This window comes from Gobio gobio (genome assembly GCF_949357685.1).
Source record: "Gobio gobio genome assembly, chromosome: 5".
Taxonomy (NCBI): Eukaryota; Metazoa; Chordata; class Actinopteri; order Cypriniformes; family Gobionidae; genus Gobio; species Gobio gobio.
The window spans coordinates 8,539,012-8,558,036 of NC_137101.1; the positions used below are offsets into that span (position 1 = coordinate 8,539,012).

At 39.1% G+C, this 19,025-nt stretch overlaps 1 protein-coding gene across 1 annotated transcript in view; it reads left to right on the forward strand.

Annotated features, from left to right (window-relative positions):
• mpped1 (metallophosphoesterase domain containing 1) overlaps positions 1-18,718 on the forward strand; it is a 46,413-nt gene extending 27,695 nt beyond the window's left edge. The window contains exons 5-7 of the mRNA XM_079818015.1: positions 13,898-14,013; positions 16,488-16,601; positions 17,511-18,718. Coding sequence (XP_079674141.1) covers positions 13,898-14,013; positions 16,488-16,601; positions 17,511-17,629 — 349 coding nt within the window. The 3' untranslated portion in view covers positions 17,630-18,718. The remainder of the gene's footprint in view (positions 1-13,897; positions 14,014-16,487; positions 16,602-17,510) is intronic.
• Positions 18,719-19,025: the final 307 nt, after the last annotated feature.

Genomic DNA, 19,025 nt, shown 5'->3' on the forward strand with positions numbered 1-19,025 from the left:
TTCTCTCCATCCCTCGCCACTCCTTTCTTTTCTGCGCTCCTCTTTTCTTCTCCGTCTCCCTCCTCCCGGAGAACTTGGAAATAATTTGAGTCTCCTGGGTTTTTACACATTCTAATTTCCAACTAAATGGGACATCTGTTTGAGAAAAGGAAGATTTGCCACGGTTGCTAAGGCAACTATCACTCTGTGGGAAAGAGAGGGAAGAAAAAAAATGTCCAGCAGTTTCACAGGCGGAATTAGACGCTGATTTTTAGAAACGCCGCCACACTCCCAGACAACCACTTCTGCGCTTCCTCTGCTACTCTGCCTCAGTTTCTACATTTTAACTCCATCTCCTGCTCATTACACCTCTTTTGCTCGCGATTCTGAACTGGCTGTTTATTTTTCCTTAGCACAGCTGTGGAGGCATGAAATGTGGTGCTGTGCGGCAAAAGTTTGGCGAGTATTTCTGCCACCAATTAGAGATGGAGAAATTGTATTCCCTCACACAGATGCACATTCACACAAATATGATTATCTGAGGGGTACCTACAAATCATTAAAAAAATGAAAACTGTAAAAAAATGAAAAAATGCATCACAGCTGTATTAACACAATTTTTATGATCCTCATTTTAAATAAAAGCATTGGCGTTATGTTAGATTTTTGGTCACACTTTATCTAACTACTATGTAGTTACATAAAAAAATAAGTACAATGTACTTACTGTGTTCATATTGTATTGCAAAACACTTTTGCTGCTATTGAGGTGGGATACGGGTACGTTTAGGGACAGGTTTGGTGGTTTGGGTAGGTTAGGGAACAGTCAGTGTAATATTACATGCAGGTATTTCCAATGTAAAAACATGTATGCATTGTATCAAATCAGATATCAATTTTAATGTGCATAGTTAAAGACACCTAATATAAAGTGGGACCATTTTTTTATAAATAACATTAAAAAGTGAATTGCATTTGCATTAAAACGGTATTTAAATGGCTCCTCGTGGAGCTAAAATCTCGCAGAAAGTTTCAGATGGGCAAGTCGAGGCATAAAATCAAGCTGAAACTGTATCGGTGTGTAAACGCTCAGCTGAGCCGAAAGGCCGTGCTGGTAAGCCAACACATAGCGCATTAACACAGCAGGAGCAAGTTTCTATGACCTGACCAGTTCACCTTGCATGTGTGTGTGTGTGTGTGTGTGTGTTCATTATCCAGAAGGCAAAAGCTTTGCATCGCTCCAAGCCACTCCATATGACAGTCTCATCTCACACACACACACACACACGGTCACTGACACACGTTCACACTCATTTACGTAGACACACACACACACACTGATGCTGCTGTCCTGCACCTGCTCCTCACAGTTCAGACTAGAGGGGCCTGGCGACGGCTCATCTCTCTCACTCAAACACACACACACACAAACAGCCTTAATATTTTCCCTATCAACTCATTCATCCTTTTTTAAACTATCTCCATTTCTATCCTCTCAATTCGTCCTCCTCCACCGTTCCAACACCATATACAAACCGCTAACACACAACCTAACGTTTTGCCAACGCAATTATAACGTATGACAGAGTGTTTGAGGGCTTCCAGAGGGAGCTCATTAGCGCTGCATGCGCGTGTCTGTTTGAGTCGCACATATCTCTCAGCGCTCCTAAAATCCTCCCGGTAGAAGGACGAGAGACAAAGCCAAGGGACCCAACGGAAGAAACAGAAGTAATCGTTCAGTGAAGTATCTCCAGACGCTGTGTGCTTTGTAGTTTAAAGGCCTATTGCGCAAACATTCAGATTTGCTGTAGGATACTGTACAGTATGTCTTTAGTTTTTATGTTTGCAATGCTTTAAAAAAAGGTTATTGTGATTTAATGATTTTTAAAGGAATATTCCGGGTTATTTTCAACATAATGTCTATTCATCTGTTACATATTATAGATTCGAAACCCTCTTATTATTGAAGCATGAATGTTGATGGCAAGTGTCTGGCAATGTGATGCACTCATATAGTAATTTGTTCATGTAGAGTTATAAAATTGTTACAAAATGAACCCTGACATGGTGATCAGCAGGGGCCACATTTCACCCAGGGGCCCGGGGCCCACTAGAGTGACTTAGCGATCTTCTAGGGCAGGGGTTTTCAATCTTTCAGATGCCTTTGGACCCCAAAATATGATCATCCCTTTGTGAGGGACCCCCGTCCTAAAGTTTATAAGGCATCTGTCTCAATTTATACACAAACAAATTATATTACACATCTAAAATTAGTTTCAGTTGCATTATTATATATTTTGTTCTACTCAGTGTAGTAATGTATTATTATTTCTTGCTTATTTATTACATTTGAATCAGAATGTTATGTATTTATATTAATCATTAATCAATTTAATTTATTTAATAGATTAATAGCTAACTAATGTATATTTTTAATCACATTTTTATTTATTTATTTAGATCTACTCATTTAGCTTTACTCATTTATTTTAATCTAATTAGTTTTTTTTTAAATAGTTTTTTTCTAGACTTTTTCACGGACCCCCTGTCACTCTTTTCCAGTTTGAAAACTCTTGGAGAAGTTTTCAAATTATTTACTCATGTATTATTATTTATTTATTTAAAATATTAAATTTAGTTATATTAACAATCTTAATTAATATGCCAAAACAGTAATAAACAAATGTACATGATGTATTGATTCAGGTTAAATTATGTGAGCAGATTTTGACCAGAGTGATACGAGAAACATGAAACTGGCATAGCTTTGTAGGAAGAATATGGTCATTTGGCTCTCTGGAACTCTTGATTCTGATTGGTCAGTTGCTGCAGAGTATTTTAAGATTAGCTAAAATTAGATTAGCTAAAAATTCCAGTAGTTAAGTCAGTGTTTGTGCAGGTTCTGACGCAGGTATATTTCAGACTGTTTTCTCTGTCCACAATGTCCAGAGATGAGTATTTTTTATTAAAAAACAAAGATGCAAAAAACATAGGGTACTTAAGCAGACAAATCAAGCCTTTGTTTTTGTGTTTATTATTGCAAGAACTCTATGAAGACTGCTTTTCTTTCACTCAATTAATTTTGTCATCTCTTCTACTCTTTGTGTGTGTGTGTGTGTGTGTGTCTCATTCCTATTCTACTCTTCTATATGAAGGCTCATGGGGATTCTTTAGGAAAGTTTAAGTGTATTTGTCTTTTATAGCATAAATGAGAAGTTTAATTGGGTATTTCTTGCAATTGAGCGTCTTCGTCTTTTATGCGGACTCGTATACACCTACACATTACAAGATGAGAGCTTCTCTGCAGATGTTGTCCATTGAGGATTTTTTCTTTCAGTAAGCATTTATTAAGCCTGATTTTTCAAAAGGAATGCCGAATGTAGCTTTGCAGACGCAGAGGTCTTTATTCATGCAACCACGGACGTTTAAGAGCAGCTTTTAAGAACGCATGAACGAACTTTAAAGGAGAAGTTTGCCAAAGTATGACAATTCTGTCATCATTTACTCACATCCATATCATTCGAAACCCGCAAGGCTTTCTTTCTTCTGTAGGACACAAAAGGATTTTGCGCATACTCAAATTTGGCATGTACGTGTCATGCGACAAATCTGAATATGCTAATGTGCTAATGAGATTTATATTCCGCATACTGTATGAAACAAAGTCATACTGGTTTGGAACGACATGAGAGTGAGTAAATGATGGAAGAATTTTCATTTTTGCACTATCCATTCCTTTAAAGCTCTGCATCGACTATCAAACACTTCAGTGTGTGTCCCTGCTCTTGGCTCGTTATGTTAATCAGTGCTGTGAATGTTCCTGTTGATGAGTGTGAGTCCACACAGCTGTTCTGAAGTCTGCTGTGTGCCCAGGCCAGTGCGAGTCTATGTGTGTGTGTGTGTAAGTTTGAGAGAGGTGTCGAGCTGTGTGGGCAGATGTCTCATTACACAGATGGGTTTGTTACTGCTGGTTCTCGGACTGTCCGGATCGGATGCAATGGACCAGAAACGTTCACCCAGGGTCCAAATTCATTATCCACCCCGCAATTTATACTTAAGACTATCATTAGTGCTTAATTGGTGGTGGAAAACATGGCCTAGTGGTTAACACGCATGCTCACATTGAGCTGTGGTGCTCATTCTCTACCACCAATATTTTTTTTAAATAAATTATACATTATCGTGTGTGTGTGTGTGTGTGTGTGCGCGTGCGTTGTGGCCATTAGTCTTGGTTTCACTTTTACATGCTGAGTGTTGCATAAGTCATGCTGAGGACCAAATGTCCCATATTTACCACATTTTAACCCAGAGACAGACAGAGACCGAGTGGGGGAATCAGGCAAACAGTGAAGTTGTGCAGAGCATGTGTGCAGCTATGTCTGACAGAAACATAAACAGATACACGCTCATATCAGCCCAAGCCTGGTCTAATCCCTTTATTGTCAGAGACTGATATACTCTGCCTTCCAGGGTTTTTCTCTCTTTCTATCGTTCTGTGTGGAGTGTGTTTTTCTCCTGCTGTGCTGCTCGGACTGGAGCCCCGTGTGAATGGACTGCTTGCTTCTCTCAGATTAAACATCAAAGTCCAGCCGGCCCTGTAGTTCAGAACAAAACAACACAGCACATTGTGTGTATACAAAATATACAAACATACAATATACAACACAGCCTGAGAAATGCAGCTACACTGTGCTAAATATGCTACACTGCCTGAAGTACAAATATACAACACGGGCTCAAAACTTAGGGATGGGTTACAATGATCAACTAGTACTTTAGTTGATTAGTAAGGTCAGATTTTTCTTTCAGTTTGATGATAAAAACTGTGATAAAAACTCTATGATAAAATAAAAAAACATTAATATTTATATTATATTATGTTATATTATATTAATTATATTATATTATTATATATTATATTATATTAATTATATTATATTATATTATATTATATTATATTATATTATATTATATATTATATTATATTAAATATTATATTATATATTATATTATATATTATATTATATTATATTATATTATATTATATTATATTAATTATATTAATTATATATTATATTATATTATATTATATTATATTATATTATATTATAATATATTAAATCATATATTATATTATTATTCATTCATTCATTCCATTTGATCATTTCCATTTCATTATTTGAACAACATTGTTTTTCGTGTGTGCGTGCGTGCGTATGTAAATTTATATTTCTTCATTTTTTTATTTCACTATGGTAAAATAATTTCATATATAATTTTTCATAATAATTTTTTTTTTTACTATACTTTCTTTTCTTGCCATTTAATTTGGAAATAGTATGTCATGAAGCATTTTATTATCGTTCATTCATAGTGCAAGTGTGTAAGTGAGCACATGTTTGATGTTGACAACACTTCTTATGTGCTAGTATATCTCAGTGGACTGTTGTGACCTGCAAGCTATTAATTGAAACAGGCTCTCTTAATGAGGTTATGTGTGTGTGTGTGTGTGTGTGTGTGTGTGTGTGTGTGTGTGTGTGTGTGTGTGTGTGTGTGTGTGTGTGTGTGTGTGTGTGTGTGTGTGTGTGTGTGTGTGTGTGTGTGTGTGTGTGTGTGTATGTGCACACTGTCAAGAGGCTGTCTGATATTGCCTCTTAACTCTTCAGAGATGTAACATCATATCCCTGTAGATTCCCAACCTCTTCTCCTTCGTACACACAATTGGGTCATTGTCAGAAACATCACTTTACTAATTATTCACATTTTCACCTGCTTCTGTGCCATGCATATACAGTATCTTAAACACACGCAGAGAATAATGTGTACACCTCCTCTGTAATTAGGGTCAGGCTACCAGCAGCATCTGTAATTACAGCAGCCACAGGTGAGGATGTGGAACAGAAGCTCTTCTGATTTTGCAGATAGCTTGTGTGTGTTTGTGTTTATGTGCACACGTGTAGTTATGCATTGCTACACTATATTGCCAAAAGTTTTGGGATGTCTGCCTTTACATGCACATTAACTTTAATGACATTAAAGTTAATTCTTAAAGGGTTAGTTCACCCAAAAATGAAAATTCTGTCATTAATTACTCACCCTCATGTCGATCGACACCCGTAAGACCTCCGTTCATCTTCAGAACACAAATGAAGATATTTTAGTTGAAATCTGATGGCTCTGAATGGCCTCCATTGGCACAATGCATGGTACACTCTCAAGACCCTTAATTTTTAATTTTCATTTTTGGGTGAACTAACCCTTTAAAGTTCCCATTCTTAATCCGTAGGGTTTAATATGGAGTTGGCCCACCCTTTACAGCTATAACAGCTTCAACTCTTCTGGGAAGGCTTTCCACAAGGTTTATGAGTATGTTTATGTGAATTTTTGACCATTCTTCTAGGAGAGCATTTGGGAGGTCAGGGATTGGACGAGAAGTCCTGGCTCGCATTCTCTGCTCTAATTCATCCCAAAGGTGTTCTATCGGGTTGAGGTCAGGACTCTGTGCAGGACAGTCAAGTTCCTCCACACCAAACTCGCTCATCCATGTCTTTATGGACCTTGCTTTGTGCACTGGTGCGCAGTCATGTTGGAACAGGAAGGGGTCATCCCCAATCTGTTCCCACCAAGTTGGGAGCATGAAATTGTCCAAAATGTCTTGGTATGCTGAAGCATTAAGAGTTCCTTTCACTGGAACTAAGGGGCCAAGCCCAACCCCTGAAAAACAATCACATAAAGTTTGGAGGTCTGTAGCTATTAACTCTGCAGAAAGTTGGCGACTTCTGTGCACTGTGCGCCCTAGCATGCGCTGACCCCGCTCTATGATTTTACGTGGCCTAACACTTCTTGGCTGAGTGGCTGTTGTTCCCAATTGCTTCCACTTTTCTAAAGCTTGGAACATACTCTGCAAGAACCAAAAATTTGTTTGTTTTCTCGAGGTGGCAAGACCAAGAACAAAGTACTGGCCAGTACATTCCATACTTCATGAGAAAAGCAGGTGCCGAGCATCTCCGTTTCTCCGCATTAACCCCTCCCACTTTAAAATTCTGACCAATCACACAATAGTTCTCGGACACCCACAAGAAAACAGTTCTGCTCAGACAATGTGTCGAGGAACGAGCTGCGAGAACTCCCAAACCAGGGCTCTGAGAACAAAATTACGTCATTTTGTTCTCGCAGCCCTGGGAGCGAGAACTTTTTTTCTCTGTTCTTGCGGAGTATGTTGCAGCCTTTATGATGTCTGCATGCCTCGGTGCTTGATTTTATACACCTGTGGCCATGGAAGTGATTGGAACACCTGAATTCAATGATTTGGAGGGGTGTCCCAATACTTTTGGTAATATAAGCTGTGTCCCAAAGTGAAGGGCGCGCACTTCGAAGGCCGTATTTGAAGTGCGATTGCGTCATTGCGGCACTACGAAGGGTGTCCCAATGTGAAGGCTGCACCCTCTGAAGGCCACATTTGAAGTGCGATTGCGTCACAGCGGCACTACGAAGGGTGTCCCAATGTGAAAGCTGCACTTCTGAAGGCCGCATTTGAAGTGCGATTGCGTCACAGCGGCGCGACGAAGGCTGCCGCAAGTCTAAGCGACTTCAAAATGCGCCCTCCGTTTCTCAGGCAAAGGAAGGGTACAGCAGATGGAAGCTTACCACAACTTCGCAGCCTACCCTATCCCAGAATTCATAGCACACTGGTGACTTCAGGATTTGACTGGTCCGCATTCCCGCGGCACTCGATCAGATTTCTTGCGGCGCGGGATTAAATTTCCCAGTGAAAGACGGTAGCGGTCGGCAAGTCTAGCCTGCATATTATTGAACACAACAGCGCAACCGCTTGAACTTGGAAGTAAACAAAACGTTTAGTGCATTCGCACAGTCCCCAGTTCCCTGCCCTGAGCAACCTGGCAAAACTTTAATTTCCCAATTTTAACTTGCATAAATGGTATTTATTTCTCAACCATTCTCTCAAGAAGAGGAATCAGTCCATTTTCTCCCTTTTCGCTCTTTCTTTATTTTTTCTTTTATCATTCTTTTTTCTGCACTTTCTTTAAATAGCCTACAAATTATATCTGCGCGGGACTGTTTTTTTGTCCAACTCCCGCAATAGGATCTATTCCACACCCTCCCGCTCGTGCTTCAAATTCACTCGATCCGCGCTCACGCGCTATAAATTATTTTATTCCCGACCCGACCGATCCAGCTAAATTTAGATTTCGTTTCCAGGATCTCTCTTTTAAATTTCCCCTACAGAAAGAGAGACTGGGGATAACAAAAGTAATAGGCTATGTTGGCCATGTAATAATTTCTTTATTTTTCTTATCATACTGTCAACAACGTATCACAGACAAAAATAGGCTAAATCAAATGTGACGTCACTCAAAACCATAAGTCAAAATGCAAATAAACGAAAACTGCTAAGTCTCCTCCAAAGGCTTAATGTAAAGTCGTGGCCGTGATGCACCAAACAATTTCTCTATATTATTATTATTATTTTTTTATGCAAGTTATTTGTAAATGAAACAAAGTAATTGCTGTCTATTGTTCATTTTCGTTAACTTGAAATGTGTATAGGCTAAATAAAAGAGAAGTGGTTGTTCTTTACATTGTTTATTTTTGTAATGCAAGTTATAATTTGTACATTAAACAAATTCATATATGTTCATACAGATATTTTCTTGTCATGTAAATTAAAATGTGTAAATGAAAATAAATTGGTCTATACATTACTTAAATAAGGCTTTTTATAACTATTCATACATTATATCTTAAGTTTAACATCAGAAACAACAGAAGTTTAAACTAACAGCTAAAACAGAAGAAAACATTTGTATGTACATTTTAATTGAGCTGAGCGGGAGACGTTGGTGGAGCTGGACCGGGATGGGGAATAATGCACAATAGAGACCAGGCCTGTGCCAGCGGAATATCATCTTCATCTGGGATGAGTTCATATTTCCACTGTCCGCAGGTTTGTGGGCCTGAATCGGTCGACGGCTGCCATCAGTGCCATGTCATAAAAAGTACAATGCATCTGAGATGATGTGAGTTGAATAAAAATAAGTACTTAAATAAAGACTTGGATGTAAATGTATAAATGTTTAAATTATATTGTAACAGTTACATTAAACATAATAAACAATAGTTGCAATTTAACGATTAAATATTTAACCATAGGCTACCGATGTACGTGCCTGGGGTCCGGTCTTCCATCGTTGCAGGCTTTGAAGCATGTCAAAATCCAATAAAACGTATAAAAAAAACTAAAATAAAAAACTTTTCTGCTCCATTTCTCTTTTTAAAATCTCCTTGCGAACGTCCGCTGTCAGTTGTCACACACCTGCTAGCCCATTCAACAACGCTCGGTTCAGTGTTGCCAAGTCTGGAATTGGGCTGCATTTACTGTTGATGTGGGTTGTTTGTAGCCTATAAGCCTTGTCCACAGGTTTAAGTTGTCTTTACTTCAGCAATATTTCTACCGGGCCCCCGCCGCATTTTGGCATATTTTGCCACATTTTGGCCGTGATTCCGCTACTTTTGATTCGCAATTGGAGGGGTTTTGTTGTGCAGACCTGGCAACCCTGTCCCTCGGTTCGCCCTTCGTGCACTTCGAAGGCGTGGCCTGGCCTGGCCTTCGAAGTGCACAGCCTTTGAAGTGCGCACCCTTCACTTTGGGACACAGCTATAGTGTATGTTCCGAAATCTAGTGAGCTGCCTATGGCATGTAAGGCATATGAGCGCTTCCATCTTGAAGTTTGTTTCACAAAGTAGGCAACTTAATTAAGCTGTCTCTATATATACCTAATTTTTGCCTAATTCTAAGGCAGAATCATGTATTCTTTGTGCAAAGGACAATCCCAGAATGTTTTTTGACAAGCTAAGTGGATGAAGTATGAGTATGAGAAATGTTGATTATTAAAACATATTTAATACGTTATTGGTCAAAATATTTGTATTGGCTTATGAACATGCGTTTAAACTCCCATGCAAAGTGATATTTGTGCAGCTTACGAAGTTACTGCCTGTGGAGCTCCTACCTTTCTAGAAAACCTTTCAAGGTTGTGTTTTCCAGGCCTGGAAAAGTCATGGAAATGGGTAAAATGTCTATTGTCTATATAATTTTGTTTCTAGTTATACTCAGTTTAAAAGTATTTGTTGGCTCAAAGAAATCTCTATAAATATATTTTCGAAAAGTCAAATGACTAGAAAAGTGAAAATTCATTAGTCAGAAAGTTTGAGAACAGTAGAGCATTTTAAAATGTTCACTTATGAGGTTCCATGACAGGATGTTGCCTTAGTAGGCAGCTGCCTTGTAGGCTCTAGTCAGAAAGGTTTTGGAATAGAGTGCTTGTGTATGCACTTGATGTAAACGGCTGTTAGTGGAAACTTTACTGACCTGTGAATGACACTTCATATTTCTGCTTCGCATTCTCCATTTATTTCTCCCCAATTTTTGCTTTTCATCTTTCCACTCAAAGTGCACCACCTCACTATCAGCGAAAATTGATTTGGAATTCACATTTCAGTGAGTCATTAATGCATTCGGGTTTCTTTTTAAAAAGTGAGATTCTCCTCTTCTATTCCTTTAAAATCCTTGAAGTTATCCAATGGGATGAAATATTGAAGCACAGTCGCCCCACAGCCTTTCCCCCCCAGCCATGCGTTTAAAGATTTATGGCAAAACTGCACCGATATCATTTGGCCAAGAGAGGTTTGCATGCTCATAGACACACAGATTTGACCCAGACCTTACTCCTACTTTAAATAGATTGTTTTAAGGACTGCAGTGACCAACAGACATTAACAACATGGCAGTTCTAGTCCAACTATCTGGTTAGTTCTGATTTCTGCTAAAACAAGATGAGTTATTAAACTACCTTAGGCTTTCGCACCAGAGAACCGTTTCCATAGTTCCATAGTTGGTGAAAAACTGCTTTTTGGAGTGTTCACTCCACAGGACTGGGAAGGATTTTAGTTATAGGAAGTCCTTTTGTGTGGGGGCTAAATTAGCTCTACTTCTAGTAGGGTCTAACCCAACACAATAGGAGCTACCAGTGAGGTAAGTGTACGCTGATTGGCCGAACACATGCCATTCAAAACACCTGGACCCGCAATTTTAAAAAATCTGTGTAAACAGTAAACACACATGAACTGACGCCCAGGCACTTCTCAACCGATCACGGCATCCTTCATCCTATAGTTGTTGATGTTGTTGAATCCCGTGCTTAAATGACATCGCATTCGGCCGGCTTATGTCACTTCAGAGTTGGCAGAAAATGAGAAAATGGCCCTAGGGAGAAATTTAGTTCTCCGCCCCTAAGTTCCTGTACCGACCGGTGCAAAATCACCCTTTTGACTTGGCAACACCCTAGCGATACACTAGCAAGAACACCTTAGCAATTAAATAGCAACACCGTAGTATTGTGTTATGAGTTTTGCATGGACAAACGCCCCTTAAATTACCTTTAGAAAATGGTAAAATCTAGTTTGCAAGGTTTTTTTCCCCCTTTTTTTTCACTTTTGCGCTGGTGTGGCATCATGGGAGTAAAGGCATGAAAGCAAACAGCTGTCTCTTCTTTTTACTCACCTTGACGAATGAAAAAACACTTGAACTGATAAATGCACAGATGATTTGGTACATCAAGTACACTGGCTGTGCCGTGTTGCATTTGAAGGAATTACACGTGTTAGTCTGATCTTCTGGCTTGAAATAATCTTCATTAAAGAGTTTTTGAATTACATGATTGAATCATGCTTGTATTTTTAAAGCAGTTTTCAGAGTGTTTCCCTTTCTGTGTTCACATGCAATCCTCTCTCTCGCTCTCTCATTTTCCTTCTGTTTATTAATCTCCCTCTACTTAGTTAGAAAAGCTGTTTGGGACACCAATAATGAGTCCTTTCTCGATCCAGTGTAATTGAGACGCCCGTGTTAAGATGGAAATGAATATTTAAATAGCACCATCGATATGCACAGGCCATTTTAAATGTTTTAAGATTAGAGATGTGAATTAATCAGACTGCGTCCGTGGGCCTTCGGATGTTTGATCATAAATGTTTAGACTGATGATAGAAGTGATTTGAATATTAATCAGTTGAAATCAAATGAAAATAACATTTGCTTTCCCTTGAGCCCCCTCTTTCCTCTTGACCTTCTTAAGATGATGGAACCCAGGGCTGATCTAGATCGCTCCTCAAAGGGTCTGTGTGTGCATGTGTGTGTTTGTTTGCAGTGGCAGGACACTGATGCGTCAGCCAGCTATAAAAGTAAATGTTTCAAGTGACTGCTCTCTATAAATTACAAAATCCACGTAGAGGCAAGGGAACCTTCATGTGTAAACTGACACTCACACACACACACACACTCAGATTCTTTCAACATATTCGCACACATAAATGTGCAAATCCGCCACAGCAGAGGAAGATGGATCTGGGGACAGATTGTTAGTGACATGTTAATTTCTATACCGTCACTCAAGCTTGGTGCATCTGCAATCAAAGTGATGGGGCATAGGCAAAACCATCAACCCCCCTCTCTGTCCTTACTCACTTGTCTCTCTCTACCTGTTTTCTCTTTCGCTTTCTTCCTGTTTTTCTGTTCTTCCCCCATTTCTCTCTTTCTGATCTTATTCTTCTCTCGCTCTCTCTATCTCACACACACACACACACATACACACACACACACTGCCCAGACAAAAAAAATATTTTTTCCATCACTATTTTAAACTTTACTAAATCTTGACCAAAAATGTATGCACCTCTTGATGGAAATATCACAACATTTATTTCCATCAAGAGGTGCATCATTTTTTGGTCCAGATCTTGTATTGACAATGCAAGAGTCCAGCACTCTGTAAAGTCTCCTCCAGCACATCCCAAAGACTTTAAGGCCTGGACTATTCATGTGTGAAAATGATCCATCATGCTCCCTCCCAACCATTCTTTCACAGTTTGAGCTGATGAATCTTGACATTATCATCCCGGAATACGGCCATGATGTGTCTTCTTACATGGTTGTTTAAGAAATGAAAAGCTACACACTCCATCAATTAGGGTTAGAAGAACTGTTGCCAAACATATAACAAGCTAACAGTAATCACTGCAATAAGGATCCAGTCATAGACTCTTAACCATTTGCATATTTAAATCCAAACAGTGACTTTTTTTTTTAGTCGGGCAGTGTATAATGCAGATGGTCAAAACAATATTAATCACTCTTCAATATTAAATTATTTGAATTAATTTTATATTTGAATGAGCTGTTTAATAATTTAAAAATTTTAATTAAATTAATTAATCGAATTAATCTAAAACATTGTTGACAGCCCCTAATTTTAAGCATTTTCATTGTTTTGTTTAATTGACTTTAAGACCATGGAGAAGCTTCTTTCAATCAAGCGCATTGGCAGTGGACTGAACAAATGCGCGAATGGTAATCCTATATGTGTAGCGCCCACTTACCAGCCTTTTCGATCAGTTTGGGAAGAAGCATTACATCACCGAATTAATATTCATAAGCAAAGCTTTTTAAATCGCTCTTACGCCCCTGCTTTTTTGGACATTCAAAGGCAGAGAGATGACAGGAAGTGATGGAAGGTGGGGGGAAGAAAAGATGAGGACACAATCTTATCCCGTTTCATACCTGTAACTCCCACATGAGGGCCTAAATCTTTCTCCTGTTTTGTTTTCCTTTTCACTTCTATTTTTCTCTATTACATTTTGTATTTATGATTTCGGAACCTAAAATATCTCACAGATACACTCATCATATACAGATCCTAATGGAAATGTCATCGTAACTTCATCAAGTGGCTGGGCAGTCTGGATGAAAGATCAGTGAAGCAAAGGGGAAGATATTGGAAGTAATGGTCATGGTCACATCAGCAGGCCTTAACTGTGTTTTTTCCTTCTTCATGTATGTTTCCAGGCAGCCATGGTACTACGGCTGGGGTTTTAATCTACCACGAGGACAAGCTCTGCTGGACAAGTGGAATCAGATCCCAGATTCCACGGATATTCTTCTCACACACTGCCCTCCTCTGGGTAAGACCTAAATCACACACAAATACACACACACACAAAGCATGCGGTAATGGTTATTTCCCATTATGTTGTCTTCATCCTTGCGCACACACAGTCTTTTGCTTTGAGGCTTTGGCAGATGGAGTTGCTACAGCAGGCTGCTAAAGCATGCAATACTGAGACGCTGTTCGCAGTGCAGCAAATCCCTTCGCACATAATAAAACCCTCACACACGCAGTCATATGTACGGAGACGGGAAGTTTGTGCATAAAGACAGCTGCGGTTTAAAACACTAAGCTTTTGGGCTTTGAGAATGTGACAATGTGTAATTCTCATGGTAAATACGTGTCTCACTATACATTCGTGCGAATGCGGGTATTTATCATAGTGTTGCAATTTAGCCTCAAATGACGTCTCTGAAGATTCACAGTAAGTCTGTGCATTATGTGTGTTTAGACATCAGACTACAAGTGTAAAATCACATCTGTAGTCTTTAAGAACCACTTTGTATTCAGTCAATATATACACTAAAGCTGTGTCCGAAATAGCATACTATATAGTAGGTACTACATTTGGTTTGAAACTTACTTCATGACCGTCAAAAAAGTATGTTGTGTATATAGTATGAATGTGTGTAGTATGAATACTACATCTGCCATGTTGTCACTGTTATGTGACATACGGCGTCAGCTGCTTAAACAAATCCTCTCCTGTGGCCTTATGGGATACTTAAAGGGCCCTATCATACACCTGCCGCAATGCAAGTGTTTTTTGCTAGTTTCAGCCCGACACAGTTATCATTTTCATGTCCTGTGCCACGTTGTTTGAATAGCAAATGCATTTGCGCCCATTTGTGTGCCCATGGGCATGCTGGTCTGAAAACCAGGTGTGTTCAGATGCGTTGTTGGCACGTTGCAATTTTGAGACAACTGAAATAGACTGCGCCATTGACCAACTGAAACCTGGTGTAAAGTCAATAGTGTGATATTTTTTGTGTTATTTAAAGAGCGCATTACTAACATGCGCCTATAGATGAGATCATTATTGTGTACATAAATATAAAAATGATAAATATAAAAATGCCTACATGTCAATGGATAGTCAATGCATGTTTCAGAATGACCTATTTGCAGTAATGACAAATTAAATTGGATAATTATTTGACCAATCGTGGCAATACACATGTATTTAAACTGACTTGTCAGGTTGAGGGTGTCTGTATTCCGCCATGTAAATAGCGAATCCGCCATGGCGCAAGCGCTACTGGCTTTTAAAGGGAATGGGAAATGAGACTCTGATTGGTTTATTGCACATTACGCCCAAAACACACCCATTACTCATTAAGAGAATAGGGACAACCCTTTTAGACCATGCGCCGGGCGTGCCGACCATTTTTCCGTTTTCGTTAAACTAGCAAAAGCGGATTTGGACACCACCTAAGTGCACTTGCGTCGTGCACTTTAGACCATGCACTTAGATCATTAATACACTCTAAAAAATGCTGGGTTAAAAAATAACCCAAGTTGGGTTGAAAATGGACTAACCCAGCATTTGGGTTGTTTTAACCCAGCGGTTGGATTAAATGTTTGCTTAAAACAACCCAATTGCTGGGTTAAAACAACCCAATTGCTGTGTTAGTCCATTTTCAACCCAACTTGGGTTATTTTTAACCCAGCATTTTTTAGAGTGTATAGGGCCCAAAGTGTCCAAATGTGCACTTCAGAATCTTGGCAGAAGTAGTAGGTCATCACCTTCTGTTTTTGCGAATACTATGAATTCTGTCATACCACACTGTTGGCGTACTGTTTTTCGCATACTATATAGTAGGAAAGTATTATCATTTCGGCCTCAACACAATTCTCCACAAAAATTAATTTTCGTTTACAAATAAAAACATTACAGATGGATATAAGAATGTGTCCTGTGTGAACGAAAGCTTGAAGAAATCATTGTACGAGCTCAATATTTAGCGTAGTTTGCAGTCTGGACCCAAACTTCATGATGTTTGTTTTTTTTATTGGCTCTGGATGTGTAAACATTCTTGGACTCACCCAATTAATTGTGAAAGGGAATCCAGGATGTGTATTTACTAATTCTACTATGGCTAAGGCTTAGCTCATGAATATGAATAAGTTCTCACACAAGTTACTCACACAAGCGCCCAGTCACATCAACTAATTCAAATTCAGTGAGTCAAGACTTCACCCTGGTAGAGTTCTTAAATTTGCACCTCGGACATGCAAGATGTTGTGTTATACAAAAAACAAGTCCATTATTTCTTTCTACAAACTTTCTGCAAAATTAATAAAACATTATTAAGGAACTCAAACCACTAAGTGGAATCAGAACCACAGTTATTCATTATGATTCCCTTTCCTAACTTGGGAACAGGATACATCTGGCATTTGTTAAACAAATTCTGTCATCTGTATATCTCTGTGTTTTTCTTTGCCTTGTGATATTCATATTAGTAATTATAGTCCTTTTTTTTGTAGGTTTCTTGGACTGGGTGCCTAGGAAGATGCAACGTGTTGGCTGTATGGAGCTATTGAACACCGTCCAGAGGAGAGTTCAACCCAAACTACATGTATTTGGACACATCCATGAAGGTAATCACATCAGACGATAATGTTCCCAACTTTCTATAAATCACGTGCATGAAAATCCACACAGCCCTGTGATCTTGTTCATGCTACCACGTCAATCCGCCCTGTTCTGGGGTTAGCAAGGCAGAGTGTGTCCCATGCTTCTTTGCCTTCTGACAGCTCAATAGCAAGAACTAATTCATATTCACAATTAATTTAGCATGCACACTCAAAAGTCGCCATGAAACAGAAGTTACGGTAGTCTTTTCTTTCCTATTGTGACGTATATCCAAATGAAACGGCTTCTCGAATAAGAACATTTTTTGATTTTGTCCATCGGGAATTGTTTGGATCATTGTCCCGTGATGTCATGTGAGTGACAGGTTGTCCCGCCCTCGTGCCAGTAAACACATCATCAGAGAAGAGATGTCCCTGCATGAGGGAGGGGAAGATAGGAGGGCATATGAATAAAAAAAAAACTATTATGTGCACGGATAAATCATTTATAATAAATACTAAAAGAAATTATTTAGTATTTGATTTCATGGTGACTTTAATAAAGCTTGCTCATAGAGGGCAAATATACATTTGTGTAAGCTTGTGTGTTGTGCTTTGCATGTCTGTGTTTGCCATATTTTTGCATATTTTCTGTGCCATAACACAAAAATTGCAGCCGTTTACTGTTACGTGTCATTTTTTGCTGTTTGCAATGTCTTCGTAGATACAATCTTAAAAGTATTCATCCCTCACACACACTGCCTGGTTATTTGTACGTACTATTTAGCATTTAACACTTTCAACCTGATTTTTGATCTCATTAAAATAACTTTTTACCTGTATTTGAACACATATTTTCTCTAAAACATCACTTAAATGCCGTTTTTTAACTTAAACAATGGTAATATCTCTGTCCTTTATGTTTGTGTGAGCTAGGTTACGGTATGATGACCGATGGAACCTCCACGTTTGTTAACGCTTCGGCGTGCACGGTGAACTTCCAGCCTATGAACGCGCCCATCGTTTTCGACTTGCCCAATCCCAGGAGCTCATGATTGAGCTGAGACCCGGCCGCCGCCGCCGCCTTCTTTCAATCAGGGTCCCTTGAGCGTATACGGATGCTGCGTAGTGTATATAGAGCGAGCGAGAGAGGCTAATTTGGATATTCCCAAGGATATTTCCATCCATTTTTGTGTCGTGTGCCACCCTCAGACACAAAATAGTGGCGTTCTCCCTCACTGACACAGACGTTTGAACTATTTTTCTGAACTTGACTCTTGTGTTGCACTTGAATCGGCGTGACAATCGCGTGTACTTATGATCATGGAAGCCAAGCTTTCTCCTCATTGGCTGGCACTTATTTAAGGAACTTTGTAACCTTGTAGCCTCAATGGACCTCTGACTCGGGAAAAAATCTATTTTTTTCTTTTGCTCTGGATCCACTCTTGAAAGTTACAGGACGTGCCCAGAGGAAACAGTGCTATGGTGCAAACAAGTTTGTTCAGGGTCTTTACCATTTCCTTCTTTCTCTCTCTCTTTCTCTCAGTCTGTCATCCTACTTTTTCCTAACTGCTCTGTTGTTATATGTTTCTCTTTTGAACTTGTGGCCATGTCGGATTATACACTGGGAGAAATAAATTGGCCCTAAAAAGGAATGTAATGTTTAAAATAGTGATGAAAACAAAAAAAGAATATTTTCCTGTGTTCTCCACTTTTTCCATGCCTTCTTTATTGTACGATTTACTGTAAACATGTAAAACTGTGAGTGTGTTTTCAAGCAAACGGTCCTTTGCTAAAGCAGTGTGGACTTTTACAGTAGTATGAAGTGTTTAAGGTCAAATATTTAAAAGTTCTTCTAAAGCGTGCCGTTAATGTCCCCCCTCTGAATATCAAAGACCCGTCATGCACGCAAAGTGCGCTTGTGCATAACAAGAATACGTTGCACTTTGATCCACATGCTCCCCACTATAATTTATTAACATTCCCCCTGGCGATAATTTTATATCGCCATGTGTTTTACAGCTCTTCAGCATTAACTGTGTGTGGCATTAGGCCTAATATGACGGTTCTGTTAGATGTGCAGAGGGTTTTCATCTCTTCCATATAAATGGATGAATAAAAATGAACAAATCGAACAAATTATCACTCTGCGTGTGTGTGCGTGCGTTTGTGGGCTCCTGTGTGTTCATGCACGATCAATTGCTCCTCTTTCATAGCCCAAGGAAAAGAAAGCATCAGAGGACGGAGAGATCGAAGAGATAAAAAGAAAAATATTGGACTAGGAAAGGAAAGATGAGCTGATGTCTGGGAGATGGATTTCTGTCTCATCTTTATTTATTTTTGAGGGTTTCTTGTTGTTTGTACACTTGTTTGCATTCGGTCAGAGGTGCCTCGCACTATCATGTGGCTTTTTGGAGTTTTCACTCCATTCATTTGTGCCCATATGTGGGC